Below are 21222 nucleotides of genomic sequence, written 5' to 3'. Positions count from 1 at the left end.
CTGCACTCTGTACTAAGCACTCAGCCTAGGGATTAGACCACAGGCCTGGGAGTCAGAAGGACCTGGGTTCTAATCTGAGTTCTGCCATTTGTCTGCTGCTTGACCTTGGGCAAATCACTGAACTTCTCTATTCCTCAGTTATTTCATCTGTGAAATGGGGATGAAGATTGTGAGCCCCATGTAGGCCAGGGACTGTCCCACCAGATTGGCTTGCATCTACTCCAGCGCTTAGAACAGAGCTTGACACATAGTAACAAAGTAAACGCTTAACTAATACCATCAACACCATCATCATTAAGCCAGAGGAGGAAGGGTGTCAGGAAGGAAGGGAGGGAGAGAGATTCAGTAGGAAGGGAGCCTTTCTAAACCTTGTAACAGTTAAGTGTTAATATAGGTGTCGGCCTAGAAGTGTCTTCTAATGACATAAGGAAATGAGGGGAGTTTTTCAATCATCTCCTGCTTAACAGATACAGATGTATTCATAATTATCCCCTGCCTGAGGGCAGCAGGCACAGGTGGGCTCCAGCAGGCCTTGTGTTCCTGCCAGACAAGAGAGTGCTTAAAGTACAACATGTAGACAATCGGAATGCCATTTATCGTGCAAAACACAATAAAACCCAGAGCTCTCTTCCTGTCTCTGAGACCCATAAATTATGAAAATTACACCTGCCCCGGGGCCATGGACACATTGTTTTATTAAAGTTCGGATGAATAAACTTTAGGCTCTTAAAAATGTCCTCCCAGCTTTCATCTGGCACACACCTCCAGCACTGAGTTGTCTACTTGTGTTAATTTGATTAGTCACGAATGTACTTTGAAAAGTTAACTAAAGTTGTAGTGCCCGGCCAAGGTGGGCTGGGCTTTGGGGATGCAGAGGTGTGGGATTAGGAAAAGGGGGGGGGGGGGGGCGATGAGTGACAGGGGAGAGGGATGGAGAAGGAGATGTGGGGGAGGTAGAGGGAAGAGTCAAAGATGCAGGAGGAAAGTGGAAGAAGAGAGGGAGCAGTGCAATCTGGTAAAAATCTAGCAATTCTGTCTCTGCATAGCTGAGGCAACAGAGATAAATGTCTGTGTCCAGGACAAATCCAGAGAATTTTCTTTTTCACCTTCTTGGAAAGGAAATGGAAAACCCTGTTAGAATTTGTCTCCACAGGACTCAGGAATGAGCTGGGCCCTTGCCTTATCTCTCTCTACCCCATCCCCCCACCTCCCCCCAAGATCAAGGGGAAGGAACCAGAATGAAGCTGAAGAAGCGGTGAGAACCCAGACCCACTTGAGAAGCCCAGATTTAATTCTGTGTTCCCAGGCAGGAGAGGGACAGCAGGAGTTTAGCTGGAAGAGCAGAAGGGCAATTGGGGTCTGGTTGAGACCTCGGTAGCAGAGACCCTGCTCACAGTCACTTTTTGTTTTTAATAGTACCTGTTAAGCACTTCCTATGTTTTAGGCACTGTAATAATAATAATGATGGTATTTGCAAGCACTTACTATGTGCCAAGCACTGTTCTAGTGCTGAGCACTGTACTAAGTGCTGAGCACTGTACTAAGCACTGAGGTAGATACAAGCTAAACAAGTTGAATCCAGTCCATGTCCCACATGCGTTTCATAGTCCTAATCCCCATTTTGCAGTTGAGGTAACTGAGGCACAGAGAAGTTGAGTGACTTGAACAAGTTCATACAGCAGACAAGCTGGGATTAGAACCCAGGTTCTTTGACTCCCAGGCCCATGTTGCTCCCACTAGGCCACACTACTTCTTCCACCTCTTCTTCCTCAGTTAAGCTAGACCTCATCTATAAACCCTAGGAGGAATAAGTCCATTTTTCTCAGAAGGTCTGACCCACTAAGATGATGGAAAATAAGTGATAATTCCTCCCAAATCTAGGGAGTCCTCTTCTTATCAGTGAGTATTCAGGCTGGAAAACCTGCCACTCTCCCAGGTGAATAGCTTCCTAATTGTTCTGGTCTCCTTTGACTGTGAGCCCTATATGTGCCCTCTAGATTGTAAGCTCCTTGTGGGCAGGGAACGTGTCTACCAACCCTGTTTTATTGAACTGTCCCAAGTGCTTAGTACAGTGCTCTGCACACAGTAAGTGCTCAATAAAAGTGACTGATTGATGTGGGACAGGGACTGTCTGACCTATCTTGTATCCACCCCAGTGCTTAGCACACCAGAAGCACTTAACCTATACCCCCAATATTATTAGGAATGTTAGGCCTGGCATCTTGGGAGACAAGGGTTTGTAATAGGGGGCTGAGGGTGATGGGGTAAGGGGCTCACCAGCCGGCAGATTGTCTCTTACTTGAAGATTGGCCTCTCAGATTCATTCATTCATTCAATCAATCGTATTTATTGAGCGCTTACTGTGTGCAGAGCACTGTACTAAGCGCTTGGTAAGTACAAGTTGGCAACATATAGAGACAGTCCCTACCCAACAGCGGGCTCACAGTCTAGAAGATCTGGTCAGGGAAAGAGGCTGCTTTATCTGGAGTTGGGGTGTGCTGTAAGAATGACTTTTGGCCTTCCCTCCAGGGACTGTTACATGAGTACATGAATTATATTCTCCCAAGTGCTTAGTACAGAACTCTGCACACAGTAAAAGATCAAGAAATCAGTCAAACAATGGTATTTGAGCACTTACTGTGTGCAGATCAGTACATTAAGCACTTGGGATAGTACAACACTACAGAGTTGGTAGACATGTTCCCTGCCCACAAGGAGCTCATAGTTTAGAGGGGGAAATAGACACATATGTAAATGAATAGATTACAAATATATGTAGATTACCTAGGTGCTGGGGAGATGGGGTACAATTGATAGATCGATTGACTAGAAAGAAGAAGCCTGAGAAGATTTCTGGCCTAGTGGAAAGAGCACAAGCCTGGAAATCAGAGGATTTAAGTCACTTGAATTCCCTCTGCTTCAGTCCCCTCATCTGCAAAATGGGTATTCAATACTTGCTCTCCTTCCTACTTAGACTGTAAGCCCTACAAGGGACCTGATTTTCTTGTACCTACCCCAGTGCTTAGTCAAGGAGCAGCGTGGCTCAGTGGAAATAGCATGGGCTTTAGCAGCGTGGCTCAGTGGAGAAGAGCCCGGGCTTTGGAGTCAGAGGTCATGGGTTCAAATCCCAGCTCTGCCACTTGTCAGCTGTGTGACTTTGGGCAAGTCACTTAACTTCTCTGGGCCTCAGTTACCTCTTCTGTAAAATGGGGATGAAGACTGTGAGCCCCATGTGGGACAATCTGATCACCTTGTAACCTCCTGAGCGCTTAGAACAGTGCTTTGCACATAGTAAGTGCTTAATAAATGCCATCATTATTACAGTGCTTGGCACATAAAAAGTGCTTAACAAATACCTGGATTATTATTGTTATTACAAAGAGACCAATATTTTCAAAAATAATCCACCCGGCCAGGTAAACAGAGGGTTAAAGAGGCAGGGCATCGTTCCGGTGGGCGTGTCTGGGCCCTGGGTGGGGAGAGGCAGTTTAGAGTGCAATAACAGACACCAAATGAGCTCTAAATTGACGGCTCTCCCATCCAAACACGGAAGGACTTGTTTCCTCTTCCCAAGTGGGCTGCTCACCGGTGGCCAGGATGCAAACCTTCTTATTTCACTGACACCTGAAGAGGGGGGTGGGGGGCTGATCCCCCTCCGAACCCCCAGAGTCGAGCTCTCACCTCCCTCCTAGCAACAGGAGGGAAAAGAAGTGGGGAGCAGAGACAAGGAATTTAAAATGAGGAAAGGGTCCAGGTAGCCTCTTGCATTCCTCCAGCTTCTTCAGTGTTCATGCAAGCTCCGTGTGCATGTCTGGGTGTGTGTGCGTGGACACGTGTGCCTGGCTGTCCTGCTAGGGGGAAGGGTTTGGCAGCGGGTGGCTATTTCAGCTCCAGGGTGGGAGGAGGCCTGGGCTTTGAGCTCTGACGGTCGGAACTTCAACCCCCAGAACAGGAAAGCAAAGTTCCAAACTGCAGAACTTCAACCCCGAACAGGAAAGCACAGTTCCAAACTGCAGTTCGCTGGGGCCTCAGCTAAGGGCTTGGGCCTGGCCAGGAACAGGTTAATATCCAAAAAGGGTGGCCTAGCACATAGGACACAGGCCTGTGAGGTATGAGGACCTGGGTTCTAATCCCGGCTTTGCCATTTGCCTTCTATAGGACCTTGGGCAAGTCACTTAGTATTTTTTAAGTGCTTACTGTGTCAGGCATTGTTCTAAGCTAGCTTTCTTCCTCCCTTCAAAGCCCTACTGAGAACTCACGTCTTCCAAGAAACCTTCCCAGACTGAGCCCCCTTTTTACTCTCCTCCTCCCCATCCCCCCCGCCCTACCTCCTTCTCCTCCCCACAGCACCTGCATACGTTTGTACAGATTCATTACTCTATTTTACTTGTACATATTTACTATTCTATTTATTTTGTTAATGATGTGCATTTAGCTTTAATTCTATTTGTTCTGACGACTTGACACCTCTCCACATTTTGTTTTGTTGTCTGTCTCCCCCTTCTAGACTGTGAACCCGTTGTTGGGTAGGGACGGTCTCTATATGTTGCCAACTTGTATCTCCCCAGTGCTTAGTACAGTGCTCTGCACACAGTAAGCGCTCAATAAATACGATTGAATGAATGAATAAGCACGAGGGTAGACACAAGGTAATCAGGTTGGATACAGTTCATGTCCCACTTGGGGCTCACAGTCTGTATGGCCTAGTTGATAGAGCACAGGCCTAGGAGTCAGAAGGCCTTGGATTCTAATGCAGACTCTGCCACTTCTCTGCTGAGTGACCCTGGACAAGTCACTTCACTTCTTTGTGCCTAAATTTCCTCATCTGTAAAATGGGGATTAAGATGGTGAGCCCTATGTAGGACAAAGACTCTGTCCAACACAATTACCTTGTATCTACCCCTGCACTCAGTATAGTGTTTGTCACATAGCAAATGCTAACAAATACCATAATTATAATTAATAATAATCCCTATTTTACAGGTGAGGGAACTGAAGCCCAAGGTCACACAAGTGGCAGAGTTGGATTAGAACCCAGGTCTTTATGACCCGCAGGTCCATGCTGTATCCACTAGGTGACATTGCTTCTCCTCTGTGCCTCAGTTACCTCAACTATAAGACAGGGATTCAATATCTGCTCTCCCTCCTACTTAGACTGTGAGTCTGATAATAATAATAATGATGATATTTGTTAAGCACTTACTATGTGCAAAGCACTGTTCTAAGCACTGGGGAGGATATTAGGCTGTCCCACGTGGGGCTCACAGTCTTAATCCCCATTTTACAGATGAGGTAACTAAGGCACAGAGAAGTGAAGTGACTTGCCCAAAGTCACACAGCTGACAAGTGGCAGAGCTGGGATTTGAACCCATGACCTCTGACTCGGTAGATTCAAGCTAAGCACTACATGCTTGGCACAGAGTAAGTAGATGCTTAACAAATACCACATTGCAAAGGGATGAGCTGGCCCCAAGATGAAACTGATCCCTAAGCACTTGTACTTGTGTACAAATGCTTTTACCCTGCAATTTCCCCTCTCTATTTCAATGTCTATCTCCCCCTCTAGACTCTAAGCCCCTTGTGAGAAGGGGACATGACTACCAATTCTCTTGTATTGTACTCTTCCAAGTGCTTCACACAGTGTATTAAGTACTTAGTAAATATTACTGATTAACTGCTTAGGAGGAAAAATTCTGGCAGAGTAGGGGCGCTCTGACCACTCAGGCAGAAGCCAATAAATCAACCACACAAAAGCCTCGAGAATATTTAACAATATATATTTATATATATTTCTAGATCAGTACATTCAGCTTTTAACTTGTTTTTTTCTTCACAAACAGAAGAACTCTTACAATAGTAGACTTTCTAAAATAAATACTATTAAAATAGAGCTTCAAAATAAATATTCTATACAAAGGAAACCTTCTGTGGTAACTTTTTTTGTTGCGGGCAAAGGGGAGAATGAGGGCAGAAAGATCATGATGGACAGAAAAGGTAGGGGAGATAGGACATCTTGAAACAGTTTTTTGTCACAGAAAACCCAACTATGAGGCGGTAAGTGAGACGGACAGACAGACACCGCCCACACAGTTACCAACAGGAAGAAGAGATACTGGAAATTCACTGTATGGAAGGCAAGAGTGGGATGGGGAGGCGGGATTGGCATTGCTTCCAAGGAGAAGGAAAGGGTTTGGGAGTTTAGACTGTTGTGCTAGCTAGTAAAGCTCCCTATGCCCCTGCCCCTCTTCTCCCCCTCCCCCAACTTAATAACTTCCCCCATTCTGCTCCTGTAAATTTCGAGGCAACCGAACAGGTCTTTCCTTCCTGCCTTCCCCCTCCCCACACTGCTCCTTTAAGTCCACTCAGAAAACCAGGTGTGCACAGCCTTTTAAGGAATGTGTCAGCTGGTCCAGTGAATTTGCCTTGGTGAAAGCAGCCACAGGCTAGCTGGATGGATAGCCAGCCTCCTGCCATAGTGGGAAGTGAGTGAGAACGGAACAGGGGGTTGATGGTGAGGTGCTTAATCCTGTCCTCAACCACTGTTCAGGAGCCCCCTGCCTGCCGTGACTCCATCCCGTCTGGAGGTCTACCTCTAACGTGGGCCCAAACCCCAACTTCAGGTAAGGGCCTGGGGAGGGGTGGTACCTTCAAAGAAATGAAAGGGCAGAATTGGCGCAAGGTGGAAAGCAAGCAATCAGCCGGAAGAAACCAAAGACAGCCCCCAGCCTCAAAAGAAACTGTCAGGTCAAACCAGATTGCCTCCCTGTAGGCTAGACTAGGCCTCACACCGTTGGTGGTAGGCCTCAGGCAGGGAACTTGTGGAAAGCAGGACAGGGGGAACAGGAGAAACATTATTCTGCTACAATTACCACTGCACAAACACAGCCACGGACACTGGAGGCGGACAGTTTGGGAGCAGCAGACAAACCTTCCCCCCCACCTCCACCCTCCCAAAATACAAAAGAAGCCCAACAACAAAGAAATAGGTGTTTACAACTATGTACAATGAAAGCACAATATTTTGGAGGTCACTTTATAAGGAAACTATCTGTAGAAAGGATCATCATTTGGGGGGTTGGGGGCCGAGGGGATGCTGCATGGAGATCAGCAGGGGGTCAGCGAAGACCGGAGGACACTGCTACTTATCAGAGCTCAAACCCAAGCAACCTGGGATCCAGCCTCCAGTGGAGAGTAATTCCCGCGGCCTGGCAGGGACAAATCCTGATGACCGATCCCGGCTGCGGGAGACTGACCAGTGTGCCTAGAGCACATCGGGTCCCCGGGTTGACTGACCCTTCCGTAGTGACACTTCCTACATTCAACGGGCAGGAGTGGTTGGTGGAGGAGGCTAAATTTTCTTCAGACAGTTCCCTCTGACTTTGTGCAAGAACAAACATATATCCAGGTTACAACGTCTGTGGCAAGGGTAAGCTACATGGATCAATACTGGAAGATGCAGATGCCAGAAAATGTTATATAAATAACTTAGTCAAATATCACCCCCCCCCTTCAGATCAATAAATATCTATGGTCACAATCAGACTTGTTTTAAATCACGAATTGCCTCTGTGTCTGCTTAGAAAGAGAAGCAAAGCAGTGTGGCCTAGTGGATAGAGCACAGGAGTCAGGAGGACCCGGGTTCTAGTCCCAGCTCTGCCACATGTCTGCTGTGTGACCTTGGGGCAAGTCACTTCACTTCTCTGGGCCTCATTTACCTCCTCTGTAAAATGGGGGTTAGGACTGTAAGCCCCCTTGAGGGACAGGGACTGTGTCCAACCTAATTAGCTTGGATCTACCCCAGCGCTTAGAACACTGCCTGGCACTTAGTAAGCGCTTAACAAATACCATTAAAAAAAAGAAAGCATCTTGGCGCATTCAAGTTGCATTCCCTGCCCCATAAAGTCAAAGGGTCACGAGAGAGCTAGGCATTCTTAGGAAAGTCTGGCCAGCTCTTTGCCGTGGTTATTTCCACACGAGCCCCTGCTGTGCGTGTTGGAGACATTTCCTTTAATTTAGAGGGCGACAAAAAACATTGGAAAAATAAAAGGAGGAACCACGAAAGTGATGAGATCAGCTTCTAGCATGCAACAAGTACCTACCCACTGTGAGTGTTGCACGTTCTGACTCCTTTAGCACCTTGAGTTTGTCCAGAAAGTTGGGGAGGGAGAAACGTGTCTTTGGGGAGAGCTCAGTTAGGCCTCTGGCCAGCCATTGGGACTCAACTCAGAAAGAAAACCCCCAAAATATTTCAAAACTGGGGTGTGGGGGAGAGAAAACTGTTCTGTTCACCCCCACAGAACCAGCTCACGCTAAAACAGACATCTTTTGCGTACTCTCTATTTACAAAGATACGGACCCGCTATTGTACATGAGAGATAAATTGAGCAGCAGCAACAGAAAGAAGCGAGGAAAACGAACCCAACACACAACTTTGATATCTTTCATTCTCCCTCCTCCGAGGCCCGGCCTCCCCGTCTGGGCCCACGTGCTGCTCTGGGGAGATTGTGCTCAGGTTGGGGCCCTCAAAACCAGCCTCTTGTTCTGGAAACCAGCAGGAGCGGGTGAGGGGTCAGACCGAAATGAGCTGGAGGAACCTCTCTGGACGGAATTTAGACTTCGAAAACGACAAGGGCCTGAGGCGGCGGGCTCGGACTCCAGCAGGACGGCATTTTGCAGAGTCACCAGACGCACCGGTGGGGCTGCGGGGAAGTGTGGGTTTGGGAATCGCTTTCAAATAAGCCCCAGGAGGGGGCTGAAAACGGCAGACTTACTTGTACTCAACAGGCCTGTGCCGTCTTTGGATCAGAGGAAAGAGGCCAGATTTAGCTCTAAACCTTCTCCGAGTTGGTGGGGACAAACCGAGGGTTGAGGGGGCAGAGGAGAAATGTAGGTGTCCAAAAGCCTCAGGCTGAACGCTGCAGGCTCCCAGTTAACAATTCCTGTGGGGTTCAGGAGAGACTGGGCTGGTGGGGGTGAGGGGGGCTGCCAAAGATTTCCAAGTAGCTGCAGTTTCCTGATGTTTGAACACGGGGGGGTCGCTCCCCCCACCCCACCCCCATTCCTTCTGAAAAATCCTGGGGAAAGGTCGATCCCACCCCCCTTCCGTCCCCTCCCCATTCCCCCACAACCGCCGCATGTGTTAAAAAGATCCCAAATTCCAAAACCCTGAATAACCCAAAGTGCTTCGTTGTGTGGGTAGGGGGGGTGGGGGCCTATGACTCCCCACCCTCAATCTCTTCCCCAATCTGGGAAGGTGACCAGTCCCCCACCCCAATCCTCTCCCAGGGTGGGGATGGAGGGAGGGTGGAGCGGCGGGTGGGACGGGGGTGCCCACGGAGGGGGGTGGGATGGAGATCAGAAAGGCTTCTCGGGTCTGTTGGCCTGGCCGTCTGTTCCAGCCGCCCTGCAGATGACGCTGTTCGTGTGTTTGCAGCGGCAGCCGGGCCGGCTCAGGTGGTCGTAGCCACGCTGGGCCAGCTTGACGCAGCCGGTGGCCGGCAGGTAGCAGAGCAGGCAGGGCAGCACGAGGGACAGGGCGCCCATGAAGGCCCAGCGGGCGCAGCAGTTCGAGTGAGAGCAGGAGCAGGGGTGGTCGGCACAGGAGCCCTCGTCGTCTTCGTTGGTGCAGTGGTAGAAGACGCCTTTCACCAGGCACATGCAGGTGCTGTAGTTGACCAGGCTCTGGGCGGAGCAGAGGCAGCCCTGGTTGCAGATCCAGCAGGAGGGCAGAGAGCGAGGCAAGGCGCATTCCTTGCACTTGCACTTACCGCAGGCCTCGCAGAGCAGGAAGTGCTTGTCTAGCTCCTGGGGCAAGGGGCCCTTCAGGTCCAGGGGCTTGCACTGGACGGCCTTGGGCTGGATGCGCACGGGCCGCGGGGACCCCTGGTCGGCCACCGGGGGCGGCGCCATGTGGTCCAGCAGCCGCTGGTCCGAGGACGTGCTGCTGCTGCTGCTGATGGAGCTGGGCCGTCCACTGAAGGAGATCCACGGGTGGGTGACATCGTGGTCGCAGCGCTGGGCCGGGGGGACCGCTGCCGCTGCCGCCGCAGCCGGCTCGGGCCCTCCCCCGCGTGCCGGCTTGGGGCTGGCCAACTGGGCCAGGCCAGGGTTGTCGATGTAGTCGTTCTCCACGTGGGTCGTCTTCATCTGGTCGATGGGCAGGATGGTGAGCGGGTGTTGGAGCCGGCCGTACGGCACGCGGCTGTCCAGCAGCGGCTGGACCATGATGGAACTCGGGGCGATGGGGAGGCTGGGCGGGATTCGGGGCTCCATGGGGCCGCGGGGTCTGCTGCCACGGTGAAACCTCGTGTCTCAAGGGTCCTGAGAGAGACAGGAGCACACACGCAGACAGAGAGAGAGAGAGACAGACAGAGAGACAGAGACAGATGGATGGACACAAAGAGAGACACAGACCTCCCATTAATATCTCCGCTGCAACCCTGCCTCCCCTGACAGTTTCCCCCAATCCAGACACACAGAAGGAAGAACAGCATAGTCTAGTGAAAAGAGCAAGGGGCTGGAAGTCAGAGGACCTGGGTTCTAATCCTGACTCCGCCACTTGTCTGCTAGGTAACCATGGGAAAATCCCTTCACCTCGCTGTGCCTCTTACCTCATCTGTAAAATGCTTACTAAGATTGTGAACCCCGCTTGGGATATGCACTGTGTCTAACTGGGTGTCCTTCCCAGAGCTTAGTACAAGGCCTAGCATGTAGTAAGGGCTCAACAGATACCATAAAAAAAAATCAATCAATCAATGGTATTAATTGAGCACTTTCTGTGTGCAGAGCACTGTACTAAGCAGTTGGGAGAGTACAACAGAACAACATAACAGAATCGGTAGATACATACCCGGTCCTCCCCTGCCACCGAAAAAAAAAAAAAAACCTGCCTTCGGCAGCCATGCCGGAGAACACCAAGCCTCTGGGGGAGAAAGAGGGGTGGTTTCCAACCGACTGCCCGGCGCAAACCGAGTAGGATAATGTTTAGCCTAAATGCTATTTACAGTAATAGCTCAGCAGCCATGGCTTCAGTTTCTAATTTCACCCAGAGAGGGCAATTTTCAGCTGGAGCCAGTCCAGAGATCTGACTGCACGCATGACACAGAACCCCAGGAAGCAACTAAACTTAAATCAAAGAGCGGAAACCGCTCAGTTCAAATTTAGAACGTGCACATTGTTTTGTTTGCTAGCCCAAGTGCCAGTTCCTCGCCCGCTGACCTTTGCGTTACATATCAATTTAAAAAGACAAGGCAACAAAAATTCAGAGACGTCCGAGGGGAAAACGTTTGGAATCCAACAGGAAATCAAGGGTCAGGGACCAAAATAAAGCGCAGTGGGAAAGGAGGAGTGGAGTGGGGGCAGCGGGGAGAGATGGAACTGATGGACGTAGGGAAATACCTTCCCAACAACGAATTTACTTAGACGCTCTTACCCAGAGGGTTCTTACCCATGAAATGAATTATGTTTCTTTACAACTGCCCATCATTTGAACAGGAAGGAGTTTAGGGGGGAGTGAAACTAGACCTGCAGCTCTGGATCTGGTACCCCAGACCAGCCCCCTGGGAGCAGGCCAGACCCTCACTCGGAGCCAGGGAGAGATACCCGAGGCCTGTGTAAAGGGTTGGGGGGAGGAGGAAGTGGGGGAGCTCAGCTTTAAAGGTTAGTCCTTCCCTGCCTCCCATTTACCTAGAATCCCACTGCTCGACAGCTTTGGATAAGTCCCTTAACTTCACCGTGCCTCAGTTTCCTCACCTGTAAAATGGAGATAGTGAGCACTTAACGTATACCACAAATATTTTTGTAGTTAAAACACGTGGTGAGCTGCCCACCACTCCTTCCTCATCAGAGGACCAGAAATTAAAAGTCAGCTAGAGATCAGCTTTTCTGGTTCCCAGCAGGGCCAAAGAATTCAAGCTTTCCTTTCTTCCTTTCAAAGGGCGGTGGACGGGCTTTCCCAGGGAGAAAGGTACAGCATGAGTGGCTGAACAGGGGCAGCTCCCTGAAATATTTTTTTGTACTTGTCAGAGTCCTCGATGAGAGGCCAAGCAGCAGACAAGTGGTAGAGATGGAATTAGAACCCAGGTCCTCTGATTCCCAGGCCTGCATGCCACGCTGCTTCTCTCCTTTTAACCAGATGCCCCATTAACCCAGACTTCCTGCAGAGCTCAGCACCTTCAGATGGTCAAGTGACCTCTTTTGGCCTTGTGAGCTCAAGGGAGGCAGTCGGTCAGCCAGATTAGGGGAGATGGGGTGTGTGTCGGGGGGGGGGGGGGGGTGTTGTGACCTCTGAACTTTGTGCCACTCAAGGTTCACTTGGATGGGTGTTTGTACAAGGCCATACTAAAGGTTGACTCTTCTTTCAGGAGTCCTAGGGGATGCAGGGCAATCCAGACACACACAAGGCAACCCAAGATAGGTGCACGGCTACCTGGAGGACTGGGCAAGTAGCTGCTTCTGCAGGTGCCGTCCTTGGTCGGGGGTCCTCAAGCCCAAACCAGCTGGGGAAAACTCTGGTTACTCAGAATAACTGTGATGATTGTTAAGTGCTTACTCGGTGCCAAACACTCTGCAAAGTGCTGGGGGGAGATACAATCAGTTCAAACCCAGCTGCTGCCTAAGGGAGGCTAGTAGTCTAAGGAGGGAGGCCGTTTTTCACTTGGATTTGCACCCTTCATTCACCCCTCCATCAGACCCACACAGTTATGCATATATTTATAATTTATTTATTTACATTAGTGTCCATTTCCCCCTCTAGACTGTAAGCTCATTGTGGGCAGGGAATGCGTCTACCAACTCAGCTATACTGTACTCTCCCAAAGTCTTAGTACAGTCCTCTGCACACAGTAAGCACTCAAGTATATGTCTGGCACATAGTAAGCGCTTGACAAATACCACAATTAGTAATAAATTTGATTGATCTTACAGATGAGGAAAGTGAGGCACAGAAAATTTAAATGATTTGCCTGCCCACGGTCACACAGCAGGTAGGTGGCAGAAGCCCAGGCCGCCTGATTGTCAGACCCATGCCCTTCCCACTAGGCCACACTCCTCTGAACAGAGAGTTCTGGAACTATGAAGCAGAAACTATTTGAAGACTGAGACGCCAGAGAAAAGGCAGGCACAGCTCAATCAACACCTCTGTTGAAGAAGCCGTGTGTGTCTTCACCGCCCCCAGAAGCGCTCTGTGTCTTCACTGCCCACCACCCACCCGAGATTACAAGTGTAAGGTACTTCTGTTCGGAAGTAGTAGATAAGTTTTTTCTCCAAACCATAATTTTAAGTACTTTTGAAACTGCTACTTTCCATGCAACCGCATCTCTTAATCACCCTTGCAGGCCTTCACCAGCCTGAGGCCTTTAAAAATAGTTGAAGGTGATCATCCTCCGGGGCAGAACCAGCCCAAAACTCCCAGAGGGCAGAGGGTCAAACAGCGCTGCTGACACTGAAGGCGGAGGGGTTGAGACCATCTCAGTACCGATCATGAGTCCTCAAGCTAAGGGATCCTGGGCTTTGAGTTTCCTTGATCCTCTCTCTAGTCTCATCCTGTCCAGGAAGTTCCCATCCTACTCTGCTTAAGGAATGGCCTGGGGTCTCCCCCTGGGCTGCCCGTCAAACACACCCATCACAGCCGAGAAAACTCATAAAGCAGAGAAAAGTTGGGTTGCTTGGGAAAAAAAAGTGATCTCCACCAGAAGAACCTAAGTGCAGTGTAATATGCGCATTCTGTTTCCTCTGCAAGGAAGGAAGAGATTTGTAATATAAATAAGGAGAGAGGGCTTTGCCTCATTTGGACTGTTTAAAGAAAGAGCTGTTTGCCAATTTGATAGATCCTGGACAGATAGCCTGAAAGCCAACATTACACGGAGCTGGAGAATACAGGCTGTCAAGTTTTAGGCCGAAAGGAAATGAGTCCAGGACGCTGCCTAAGGCATTCAGCCAAACCCATTTCCAAGGAAACAGTCCCCAGTTTGCAATGAAAAAGTGGTCGCGGACATCCGGACGCAATCAATAACTATGGAGGAGGGGCAAAGTCCATCCCTCATAAGCTTCACAGACAGAAGCCCCTGACATCAGCTCCTAAAAGGGACCCTCAAAGGACTTGGGAACAACCATAGTAAGACCTTGGTCTAAGTGAAGAGGGGCAAGAGTTGGGTCGGCAGGTGGGCAAGGAGGATTCAGTTGTAGACTCAGACATTTCCCCCACCAAGATTTTCCATTTCACCTTACTCAACATTTCAGGGTCAGACTCTTGCTCTCCCAGCCTTTAGGCCTGCCCGGGCCCTTAAGGGGTTAACTCAAATCCATCTGTTAACCCTGTCCCCCTCTGCAAGTAAAAGGGGAAACCGGGGAGGAGGAAGGGAGAGATCACCAGAAAAAAAAACAAAACTTGTTCTGAGTGGGGCCTGGCTGGACTCTCCGGCTCCCCGCACTATCCTACAGAAAGAACCCAGATTCTCCCTGGCTGGAGAGCCTGGGGATTTTTCTGCTGATAGAGCAGGCTGAGTTTTCTTCCCTTTCCCCTTTCAAACCAGAGATCCTGAAAACCAGACTATGGAAAGGCTGCAGCCACAGAAACTCAGAAGGGTTCCCGTAAGGGTCAGTCTTTCCTTCCTCTCATTTCACAGAGGGTTTGGGGGAACCAGTCAGCCTTGGGATGGTCAATTCGCCAAAGGGCCTTTCCCGCCAGGCCAATGGCTCCTAAAACAGAGGGACACCCATATCCCTTCTCTCCCAATTTGGCCAGTGTAGGCCTGGCAGTTCTGAGAAGTGGAGCGAGCCTGCTCAATAGCTGGGTCCCATGGAATTGGCTGGCTGCCTGGCCTGGCGACTATGGCCCTTTCCTGAGGACAATGGGGAAGGGAAGACCAAGGAGCAGCTTTCTGCATCTGGAGGCGCAGCTTGTTCCTGGGGAGGTAAGGGGAGGTAAGGGGAGGCCAGACCCAAACTGATGATGAGAACCGGTGAAGTCGGGAGCAGGGAGGTGGTGAGGAAGACAATCCTATTTTTCGGACCTCTCCCTCTCCCAAGGGTGGGTGGCAGCTGGCCAGCAGCTGGTGGAGAGGGAAGAAGGGAGAGCAGAGGTTAGAGAAGGGGCTAGCAGTATCAACTCCCTCGGATGGCTGGGGGAGGGCCCCCAAACCCCCTATTCTTCAGGCCCATATCTACTGCTGACTCCCTGAGTCTAAATTCCAATAGAAAGGACCCTTTCCCGGAGATGAAAAAAAAGTTACCTCCTATTTCAGCTTCCTCTGCCCCATCCCAGGTGAAGAGTGATGATGTTAAGGTCTAAATCACCCTGACAACATCAATGGGGGACAGCTGAGGGAGACGGTCCTGCTTCCCTGAGAAACAGAAGCTTGATGGAAAAGTAACTTCCTCTCCATGCTGGCAGGATGGAGACCTCTCTCCGTTGCTTCAGTTGGTGGAGTTGGGTAACTGGTTTCCTTCGTGCCTGGACTGTCCTCAGTCAGGGGCTTCCCACACCCTGGTCTTTGCCAGGCTCAGCGGGTTTGCTGCAGTAGCAGAAGTGGGGGCTTCCATCCTGGGGGCAAAGGATCTCCGGACACACTTGAAGGACTTCATTCTCAAGGAGTGAGACTGACTCTTCCCAGGGCCCTCAGGGTTGAATTCCAACCCCTCTTTGCTGGGGAAGACATTGCTATCTGGATTCTCGGCTCATTGCTGACAAGTTCCTGGAACCCAGAGAGGTTAGAGTCTGCCCAGTGTCACACAGCACTCAGGGACAGAGGTGGAAGAGGAGACCTCTCCCCTGGTGCTGAGTTCCTTCTTCTGGGCTTTTTCAGTGGTGAACATCCAGGTTGCTTAGTACAGTGCTTTGCACACAGTAAGCACTCCGTAAATACGATTGATCGATTTTGCAGGACTCATTCTCCCCAATCTCCTCAGCAGGAAGCCAGTGCAAGAGCAAAGGCCCCCTAAATGCCAGAAGGGCAATCCTGAAGCATTAAGGCTACCGAGACATATGTATTCAGTGGACATTCAATGGTGCATATTCTGGTGTCATCTGTTCTCTGTTCCCACTATTTGTAAATAATTTTGTCCGGCTCCCTCATTAGATTGAAAGCCCCTTGAGAGCGGGGAGCATGTTTCCCGCTTGTGAGGTACCATCTGTATTCAATAGGTGCTCAGTAAGTTCCAATGATTGAAGGAGATGAGGGGATAGAAGGCCTTGGAGACCATCCCAATCTCCAGGTAAGCCTGGTTAGAGAAGAAAATCCACAGAGCAAAGTTACTCTAGAATGAAGACAGGGCCTCAACGCACTGCTTACTCTGCTCCGCTCTGAAATTGCCTCTTCACTGGTGGCTGCCGGGAAGACTGAGCAGCTTCAGATGAACGAGAAACGGGGAAGGACTTCCGCCGGCGGCAGCGAGGGAGCTGGTCAGGAATGTCCTCTGGAGAAGAGGAATGTCTGCAGGTGGGCAGCCTCTGCAGGGAACTGCAGTGCCATGCTAGTGGAAAGTCAACCCCCGTACCTCTACCTACGCCCACTGGAGTCTGAGCCCAAGGTATCATCAGCACCAAGGTATGTAACAGGGTAGGTTAAGAAACAAGAAATTAGTCCCCAGGGAAAGGATCAGCAGGCCTCTGGAGAGCCATCAACTCAAGGGTGGTAGATTTCACTGTTGGTCAGCCCCTAAAAATCAACTCAAACCAGTAAGCAGGAGTGATGATTAACAGCCTGGAGTTGGCGGGGGGGAGGGGGGGCAGGGGGAATGGAAGGGGCATATCTTGGGGCAGAAAGAAAACCCAAATACAGAATACTAATAATAATGGCACTTATTAAGCGCTTACTATGTGCAAAGCACTGTTCTAAGCGCTGGGGAGGTTACAGGGTGATCAGGTTGTCCCACATGAGGCTCACAGTCTTCATCCACATTTTACAGATGAGGTAACTGAGGCGCAGAGAAGTTAAGTGACTTGCCCACAGTCACACAGCTGACAAGTGGCAGAGCCGGGGTTTAAACCCATGACCTCTGACTCCAAAGCCCGGGCTCTTTCCACTGAGCCAGACTTTGAGCCTGGGAGGCATCTGTTGCAGGGGGATGAAATCAAAGACCATCTCTGCCTCCAGAATTGGTCACCACAATGGCCCTGCGCAAGCATTGCTGAGACACAGTTGGGAAAGGTTGTTCAGAGGATGTGAATCAGATTGCTTCCATCCGAAATAAGCCCGGTGTGGGCAGGGATTGTCTCTATTGCTGAATTGTACTTTCCAAGTGCTTAGTACAGTGCACTGCCCATAGTAAGCACTCAATAAGTACTACTGAGTGAATGAATTGAATGACAGGGGGAAGAGGCACGCATTTTTAACTGGGAAGACTGGGGAAAGAAAAAGGTTTCTTTTTTCCCCCCTGAAAATCATGAGTGATTTTGAAGTTCAGAAACTGAAGGAGATGTAAAAAAAAAAAACAAGCTCTAAAAGGTTTCCCTGGCCCCAGCTGTCCAACATTCTTCCCTGTTCTTCTGGAAGAAAGCTACACTCCATAAAGAAAATCTCAGGATTTGAGATGGAAATGGACATTTACCTTCACGATGCCACAGTGGCTCTGTTTTGCATGCATGTGCGTGTGTGTGTGTCTGTGTGCGTGTGTAAGGTCACAGTGCAGTATGACTGGGAAAACTGTGGTCCGATGTGACGGGCTCTGAACTGATTAAACTCTCCTGAGGCAAAACGGGAATGCTATTTTACTGGGCAATTTTAAATCTGCTTTGCCACCAATTTTCCTGGAGAGATAAATTTAAAGCCCTGGGGTCGAGCTGGAAAGCTGGATCTATGATGCTTAATATGGTTTTCGCTGCCTTTGGGTCAAGATTTTAGGAACCCCTAAATGTTAGGAAATCCAGAGCTGCAGACCTGGAAAGGGGGGCCCGAGCCAGGGCCATTTTATTCGAAATCTGGAGGCGAACTGCTTTGTCAGGCCCGAGTTTCACTGCTGTCGGAATCCCCCGGACCTCGTCGAAAGGGCTCTATACTGAAAAAGGGGGCTGGGATGGGGGGGGGGGGTCCCCTCTCAGCGCCCCCTCCCCACCCCTAAGGCCCTGTATGTTTGCGATAAGAGGAGGGGAGAGAAGGGCCCTGCTGAGTCCCTGCAGGTACCACCTGCCTCCCGGAAACAGGGCTGCCGATCAGACGGCAGAGAACAAACGCGTCGCCCCCCGGGGGTCTCCGGGCCCCCTCCCCCATCATTCAGGCTGTATTTCCGGGGCTGGGCAGCAGACTCGGGGATTGGAAACGTGTGTTCTTCCCCAGTCCCTTTCCCTGCGGGCGACGGCCCCAGTCCGTTAGGGGAGGGGGAGCCTGGTAGTCGAAGCCCACAATTCCCATCTCCTCAAGGATTTTTCCTGATCATTCCCCCGCCCCCCCCCCCCCCCACCGTCACCCCGCCGCGGAGAACTGGAAATCTGCTGCGAAAAGGGCTGCGGCCCAACCGAATCCTCCGTCTAAACGCCATCAGAGCGTTGACAAGGTTGGGGGGACCAGAGGGGCTTTCTCCGAGCGGCCCCGGCCCCTCTGGGGGTTTCTGCCAGTCCCGTCCCACACCTCTTCTATTTCCGATTACTTCAAGGTCTGGCCCACCAAGAAGCCCCCTTCCCCCCTTACCTCCCTCGCCCCCCACCCACCCCCTGATCTCCAATACCACCACCTCCCCATCCTCTGATCTCCAATACTACCCCCTACTCACCCCCCATCTCCAAAACCACCTCCACCCACTCCCTGATTTCCAACAGCACCCCCCACCCACCCCCGGTCTCCATACCGCCCCCCACCCAACCCCTGATCGCCAATGCCAACCCTAATCTCCAATGCCACCCCCATCCACCTCCTGATCTCCAATACCACCCCGCACCCAAACCCTGGATCTCCAATACCACTCCCACCCACCCCCTGATCTCCAATACCCACCCCACCCACTCCCTGATCTCCTATACCACCCCTCAATTCTCGAATACCACCCCTATTCACCTCCTGATCGCCAATACCACCCCTTGCCCACCTCCTGATCTACAAACCCACCCCCCCACGCACCTCCAGGTCTCCAATATCACCCCCCACGAACCTCCTGATTTCCAATACCACCCCCACCTACCTCCTGATTTCCAATACCACCCCCACCCACCCCCGATCTCCAATACCGCACCCCACCCATCCTCTGATCTCCAATGCCACCCCCAATCTCCAGTGCCACCCCCTACCCACCATGTGATCTCCAATGCCACCCCTACCCACCCTCTGATCTCCAATACCACCCCTTACCCACCTCCTGATCTCCAATACCACCCCCCACCCACCCCCTGATCTCCAATACCACCCCCATCTCCCATTCCACCCTCCAACCACCTCCTGGCCTCCACTAACACCCCCGCCCACTCCCTGATCTCTTACACCACCCTCCAATTCTCGAATACCACCCCCTACTCACCCCCTGATCTCCAATAACACCCCCGTTATGGAAACGCCCCGCCGCCGCCGCATTTAATTTCCAGCCTCCGCTCAGGCCGGGCCAGGTCGCCTGAGGCTAGTAGGAAGGGCCCGGGGCCAACAGGGACCGACCCTCGCTCGCCGCCAAGGAGGAAAAGGCAACTGCGAAACAGCGGCCCGGCACAAAATACGAAAGAGCAAAGGTCATCCGGCTCAGATCTGTCACACCAGCAGCCGACAGCCCGAGGGCCTGGCTGGAGAGGCGACTTCGGAGCCCCCCGGGGGTCGCCAAGACCCACCCAGGAGAGTGGTGGGGGTGAGGGGGGCCGGCGCAGAAATCCCTTTTTAGGTCAAGTGGGGGAAATAATTAAAATCACCATCTACGTCGAGTTCGTAGGCCACTGCGGGTGGAGGATCTCGGGTCTGGGAGATTGGCTCCCTTCGGAGACGGGGCGAAAGGGTGGGCGAGGCGACCCCGGCTGGGAGGGAAGGAGGGAGTATCCCAGACCCCCACAGGAGGAGAGTCCCTGACAGATGTACGTCCCCCCGAGGCAGATGCAGGCTCCGAGGGTGAGAGAAAGGGGAGACCTCGAGGCGGGGAGAGGAGACGAAACCACGGCAACTGCCCTGCCAAAGGTGCAAGACTCTAACTGAAAATGCCCCCCGCGGGAAACGGCGCGCCCAAATGCCCACGGACGCCCCCCCCCCCCCCATCCCGGGCGAGTGCCTTCTTGGGAGGGCAGGGGACTCGCCCCGAGTGGATCCTGGGGAAGGCAGAGTGAGAAAGTTAGCAGAAACCCTCGCACCTGAAAGGAGAGAGCGGCGCTTTCCCCGCTTCGGAGCGGGGCGCGGGGTGGGGGGGCGGCTTTTCGGGATGGATACAGTTTCGGGGTGCGCGGGTTCCGAAATTGGGTACTTACTTTAAGTAATCCGGCCAGGAGCATTCTCAATGGGAGTTTAATCCTAAATCCCAAACAGGTCAGGGGACGCGCCTGCCAACCCCCACCGGATGAAACGGCATGGATCCCGGCGACCTGCAGCGCTTCTACCGTGCTGTCAGCTTTCTCGCACTCCGCCTCGATGTTGCAACCACTGCCTGGGAAAATGGCTTTTTTATGAATGGGAGGGCAGGGGGCCTCTCTGCGCACGCGCGCAGTCCCCAGTTCTATGAATGGGTGGGAACAGGAGGCCCTCCGGGCGCATGCGCGGCTCTCCCCCTCGCTCGCTCTCCTTTTTTTTTTTTTTTTTTATGAATGGGAGGCCGGAAAGGAACTTAACCCATCGTTGCTGGGGCTGCCGCTCTTTACAAAGAGCGATGGTGGTGGTGGCGGGGGGAGGGGGTTATTCAGTCAGCCATTCATTCACTCAATCGTGTTTACCGAGCGCTTCCTGGGTGCAGAGCACTGTAGTAAGCGCTGGGGAGAATCCACGGGTTATGAACGGAGGAGGGCGGCGGCGGCTGCAGCTGACCCCACCCTGCCCGGGGAGAAGGTAAAGGAAACATTACACCCCAGGCCCGCCCAGCGTAGTGGGGAATTCGACCTCGGGGGCTGTGCTCGGAGAAGGGGGTCTTTGGGGAAGAGGAAGAAGGGCAGGAGATGTGTTCCCACGCAGTCTAATGTGGGCATTCCGCTTGGCCAGGGATCTCTGCAGTTATGATGGGTCAGAGCTGCTTTTCGGATGGCCCACGGGAGCCCAAGAAGCCCGCCGGAGGGCCAGCCTAGGATGCTCGCATAGAGCAGGAAGCCGGGTCACAAGGAAAGTAGAGAGAGAATGACTT

At 51.7% G+C, this 21222-nt stretch overlaps 1 protein-coding gene across 1 annotated transcript; it reads right to left on the bottom strand.

Annotated features, from left to right (window-relative positions):
- Positions 1 to 9281: 9281 nt before the first annotated feature.
- On the bottom strand, positions 9282 to 20491 carry SPRY4 (sprouty RTK signaling antagonist 4). The gene is made up of 2 exons (XM_038740174.1): positions 20363 to 20491; positions 9282 to 10320 (listed from the first exon to the last, which is right to left on the bottom strand). The coding sequence occupies exon 2, from the start codon at positions 10270 to 10272 to the stop codon at positions 9355 to 9357; it is 918 nt and encodes a 305-aa protein (XP_038596102.1). The 5' UTR covers positions 10273 to 10320; positions 20363 to 20491; the 3' UTR covers positions 9282 to 9354.
- Positions 20492 to 21222: the final 731 nt, after the last annotated feature.

Source organism: Tachyglossus aculeatus, chromosome X1 (assembly GCF_015852505.1).
Source record: "Tachyglossus aculeatus isolate mTacAcu1 chromosome X1, mTacAcu1.pri, whole genome shotgun sequence".
NCBI classification, from domain to species: Eukaryota; Metazoa; Chordata; class Mammalia; order Monotremata; family Tachyglossidae; genus Tachyglossus; species Tachyglossus aculeatus.
Note: the sequence above shows the minus strand (reverse complement) of the source record. Positions and strands in the feature narration are given on the sequence as shown.